Source organism: Rhagoletis zephyria, unplaced genomic scaffold (assembly GCF_001687245.7).
Source record: "Rhagoletis zephyria isolate East Lansing unplaced genomic scaffold, Rhagoletis_zephyria_1.1 Rzeph_scaffold_02726, whole genome shotgun sequence".
NCBI lineage: Eukaryota > Metazoa > Arthropoda > Insecta > Diptera > Tephritidae > Rhagoletis > Rhagoletis zephyria.
Window position 1 is genome coordinate 49060 of NW_016159810.1, and position 5663 is coordinate 54722.

Here is a 5663-nt window from a genome sequence, read left to right on the forward strand (position 1 = left end):
TATTCAGAGAAAGACAATATTTAGTGCACCAACGATGCAGATTATCAATTTCAGCTGCTCGGAAAATAATGGTTACGTTTTAAGTTTTATTTTTTTCTCGGAAAATAATGGTTACGTTTTAAGTTTTATTTTTTGCTCGGAAAATAATCGTTACGTTTTAAATTTTATTTTTTGCTCGGAAAATAATCGTTATTTCTTGAGCTTTATTTTTTGCTCAGAAAATAAAATTTAATTTTTGCGTATGTATGCGTATGCGTATGTGTGAATAGATAGGGGTGGCTACATTGAACTTTTAACGCCACTGTGGAGTGGGTAATGAAAATACAGAGAGCAAGATGCAAGGGCAGAAACAAAAACAAGTAAGAGCAGCGCTGTCTTCGGCTATGCCGAAGGCTTCATACCTTTCATGAACATCTGAAAATTTTACTTTAACAGATTACTGCATTTGAAAAAATTTATATATTCACAGCATACATAGATAAAGGAGATACACACATATATAAAAAATCATATTTAAACAATAAGAGGTATGGAAGATATACCTTATATAGCACCAATCTAAGTGATTTTCACTGCTGTGAGATCGGTATGTAAACCGATTTTCTCAGTAGACTTTGTATTATTATTTATAAAATAACTTACGAAATTTATCGACTTTAGCTGTCCAAAATTTCATGTTTCTAGCTACTTAAATGGAGGAGTTATAACGAAAAATCTTACATCTGAACGATCAGTTGTATGGGAACTATAGGTTATATTGACCCGATCTTTGTAATTTTCACTCTAAATTTTCTATTGATATTGGGTGGAAGTATTGCAAAATATCATGCTCCTAGCTACATAAATGTAGAAGTTATAACGAAAAATCTCATATCTGAACAATCAGTTGTATGGGAGCTATATCTTATAGTGGTCCGATTCCTACGGTTCCGACAAATGATTAATACATTATAAAAATACACCCACTTATTTATTTATTTATTTATTTATTGAGTCTATGAACATACAAAAGTTCCTTACAGACTAGTTAACAAAATTCAACTTAATTGATAATTAAAGAAATAAAATTTATAAAATTGAGTTCAACAGATTTTTGAAAACATTTATCGAACAAGAAAAATCAATAATTACATTTTTAGAGATCATATTGAATTCATTAATTGCGCGTGCAATAGGGGCATTACGTGCATATTCTGTTTTGTGATTATCCCCATAAAATGGGGGAAAAAATCGTAAGCTACACCGAGGAATGTTGAAATTAATTTTCTCTAAAAGAATGGGGCAGTCCGTAGCACCAATAATAATATTAAACGTAAAAGACAAAGAGAGAACAGATCTTCTTATCTCCAAAGACTTAAGATTTATTAATAGTAAGCGAGAACTATAAGATGGTAATGGTTCGGAAAAATTTAAGTTGCGCAAAGCGAACTTTAGGAAGACTTTTTGAACACGTTCAATTCGATTTATCATGTTTTTATGGAAAGGCCTCCAAATAATTGCAGCATATTCTAAATTAGAGCGAACAAAAGACGTAAACAACAATTTGAGGGTATATGGGTCAGAAAAACTTTTGCTATTTCGCCTCACAAATCCAAGCATTGCGTAAGCTTTTGCAACAATATGACAAATATGGCTATTAAAAGAAAAATTTGAAGAAAAAATTACGCCAAGGTCTTTGATCTCGTTAACAGAATTTAATATTGTAGTAGATATACTATAAGACGTAGCCACGATATTGCAAATTTTTGCATAGGTGACTTTAAAACATTTTTTAACATTCAGAGAAAGACAATATTTAGTGCACCAACGATGCAGATTATCAATTTCAGCTTGAAACTTTGTCGCATCAGATGAGCTCTTTATGATCGAAAATATTTTTAAATCATCTGCATATAGCAAAAAATTTGCAAAAGTGAAGCAAGTACTTACATCATTTATGAATAAAACAAAAAGCAATGGACCTAATATACTCCCCTGAGGAACCCCAGAGGAGGCTATAAAAGGTTCTGAAGTTGTTCCATCTATGGTGACAACACATCGTCTGTTACTTAAATAAGACTTAATCCAACGCAAAAAGTCGGAATGAAAACCTAAACATGCTAACTTCCTAACTAATATCGAGTGTGAAACTTTATCAAAAGCCTTCGAGAAATCTGTGTAAACACAATCAACTTGATATCCACTTGAAAAAGATGCAATGCAGTACTCAGTAAAAACAGTTAGATTAGAGACTGTTGAGCGACTAGACACAAAGCCATGCTGATTGGGTGAAATTAAGCCCTTAGTTGCAAAATACATTTTTTCTACTACAATACTTTCAAAGAGTTTTGACACCAAAGACAACTTTGATATTGCCCGATAATTACATACGTCACTTTTATTCCCACTCTTAAAAAGAGGGTCAATAGAAGTCATCTTCCAATCATCAATAAATACCCCAGAAGCTAGTGATTTATTAAATATCAGTTTCAATGGGAAAATTAAAGAGGGAGAGTTTCTCAATAATACACCTGCCAAACCATCAATATCAGTTTTTACAGACGGTTTCAGTTTGGAAATGCCACTCGCAACGTCATTAGACGACAAACTTAAAGACCCAAAATTAAGAGAAGAAGTCGCCGCAAAATCACAATCTGGTTGGGAAGCGCCGTCATCAGAACTAAAGTTAGAGCTGAAGAATTCCGCAAACAGGCATGCCACATCAACTGGACATCGAGCAAATTTGTCATGAAAGAAAACAGCAGAAGGTATGCCGGAACTAGATTTCTTCGACTTAATAAACTGCCAAAAAGTCTTCGGGTTAGATTTTATATTTGATTCAACATTAAGTATGTAATTTCTATAAAGGAATTTATCTAAACAATTAAATTTCTTTAGATGTTTTTGATATTGAGAAAAGAAGATCTGGTTTCCCGTTTTCTTGAACTTTTTAAAGAATTTATTCTTTAGATTCTTTAACCGTTTTAATTCGTAATTATACCAAGGTAGCTTATAACTCCTTTTTTTAATAACTGGTATATTACTTACACAAAACTGATGCACGATAGTTTTAAAAGTAGTAAAACAAGTAGACACATCGGGGCTAGCCAAAACACATTCCCAATCAATATCAGATAGTAAACTATTTAATTCTGAAAAATTACAAGCAGAATAGTTAAAGCTGAGTACTTCTGCAGAAGGTATAGTAAAAAAATTATAAAACTGAAAATTGAGAACTAAAGGCACATGATGCTTATCACAACGAGAGATAGGAAAGTAACATTCCTCGATTTTACAGTTAATATTGTCGCTAATAAAGATAAGATCAAGAATACGATCCAATTTATTAACAAAATTATTAATTTGCACTAAATTGAAACTTAATAAACTATCAAGCAAATATGATTCATGATATGCTGTAACATTAGTTGGTGTGAGGCCAAAATTAGAAAATGAAGCGGACCATGAAATATTGGATAAATTGAAGTCACCTAAAATGCATAAATGATTATTACCTAATTTATTCAGGACTAAAGAGCTTATGTTATCAGCGTGCGCACGATAAAGATAATCATTACTATTTGGGGGAATATAAGAGACCAAAAAGAAAAGAGAGTCCTTGGAGGAGGAACCACTGACACATATACAAATTTGATCAATAAGTGAGTCATTATTATCAAGAGCAACAAAATAAGAAAGCAGCTTCCGTTGAACTGCAACAAGAACTCCTCCACCTCTTACACAGCCAGTTTTTACCGGATCTCTATCTTTTCGATAAACATTGAACAGTTTCGAATCAAAAAATTCATCATCAAGAAAATTCGGATGTAACCACGTCTCAACAATGACGAAGATATCATAATCCAATTGAGAGCTAAATATACGAACATCTTCTGACTTAGTTCGAAGGCCAGATATATTCTGAAAATACACCTTCAAATTCGAACTTCCACTAGTAGCCTTATTATTATTTATATTACTCGCTGCTGATTCTCTTCTTTTCGAAAAAAACGAAAAGGGCGCAGACTTACATTGGCAGGCCAGATATCAGGTGATAGCACCTTATTGTAAAGCGCAACAGATACACCTAACTTAAAATTAACCCGCTTTACATTCACAGCCGGAGTTTGTTTTTTAACTAATGAATAACATGAAATAAATTTCTTATCTATACCAGCATGCCTAACAACATAGTCAATTATATTGTCCGCGGTTACAGTGGGAAGGAACGACGATAAGTGAAACCATTTCTTTACTTCAACCACTTCCAAATCAGAATTAGAGCTATTACCAGTAATAATCAAATGTTTGCGTTTTTTGTTGTTCTCTACAATTTTCCAATCAGCTGCAGAAGTATGCATGCCAGCAGAAACTGAGGACGAAGATGACGTAGACGAAAGTGCAGAAGTAGCATAAGTCGAAGAGGTAGATGCAGTCGCATTATCACCAACAACAGCTTGAGAACTGCATTGCTTTGGAAGAGTATTCTTAGTCTGAGAACTGCGTTTTTTGTTGTTCTCTACAATTTTCCAATCAGCTGCAGAAGTATGTATGCCAGCAGAAACTGAGGACGAAGATGACGTAGACGAAAGTGCAGAAGTAGCATAAGTCGAAGAGGTAGATGCAGTCGTATTATCACCAACAACAGCTTGAGAACTGCATTGCTTTGGAAGAGTATTCTCAGTCTGAGAACTGACTTTAGCAGGTAGCTGAGTGTTAGCAGCATTAGAATCATCATCAGTTGGTACGGTCGGTGCTTTTGTCACGAAATTCGTACGAGCCAACAACGGCTTATCAGCAACAACAGCAAGCATAGATGAGCGATGGTCGGCAGAAAAAGCCGAATCATCCAAAGCAGTGACACCAGGCGACAGCACACCAGCATCAGCAGACAAGACGAAGCCAGGCGCAGCACTAACAATTTTACATTCGCCACTTATCAATTTTGCTATCGATCGTTTAAGATCACTGACCTCACTGGTAAGGCAAGCAATAGCCGAAACTAAATTCGATGTTGAGCTAAAGCAATTGTTGCAGTTGAAAACAATGTTTTTATTATTTGCAAGTAAGTCGGATACTTCTTTGCTATCAACTTTAGCACAAATTTTATGAAATTTACTTTTGCACACTTGGCATGATATTTCATAGCCAACACGTAAAGATTTCGAGCACTTAGAGCACGTTAAAATATCCATAGCGAGAGCTAAATAAAAACACGTCTAAACACTATGACGATTAGTTCAATCAAATTTCATCCGGATATCTCGTTAACTGAGAGACTAGATTGCATACAAACAGACAAACAGACAGACAGACAGACAGACAGACGGACAGACGGGCATGGCTAAATCGACTCAGCTCGATATTCTGGTCATTTAAGTATACATTTTGATGGGCCTATCTCATCTTATTCTGGTACTTACAAACATCGGACCAAAGTTATAATACCATTTCATGCTCATGAAAGGTATAACAAGGGCAACGACAAAGCCACAGTCACTCACAACCTATATTGAAGGATCAAGCCAATGATAAAGATGAAGAACAGGACAAAGTTAAAGATAAATAAAAAGACAAGGACAAAGACAATGATGAAGATGAAGATGAAGATGAAGATGAAGATGAAGATGAAGATGAAGATGAAGATGAAGATGAAGATGAAGATGAAGATGAAGATGAAGATG

The 5663-nt window shown here is 34.5% G+C and overlaps 1 protein-coding gene across 1 annotated transcript in view; it reads right to left on the reverse strand.

Moving 5' to 3' along the window:
• LOC108367563 (uncharacterized) overlaps positions 1-5208 on the reverse strand; it is a 21581-nt gene extending 16373 nt beyond the window's left edge. The window contains exon 1 of the mRNA XM_017622202.1: positions 3030-5208. Within this exon, the coding sequence (XP_017477691.1) occupies positions 3951-5174 (1224 nt within the window). The 5' untranslated portion in view covers positions 5175-5208 and the 3' untranslated portion in view covers positions 3030-3950. The remainder of the gene's footprint in view (positions 1-3029) is intronic.
• Positions 5209-5663: the final 455 nt, after the last annotated feature.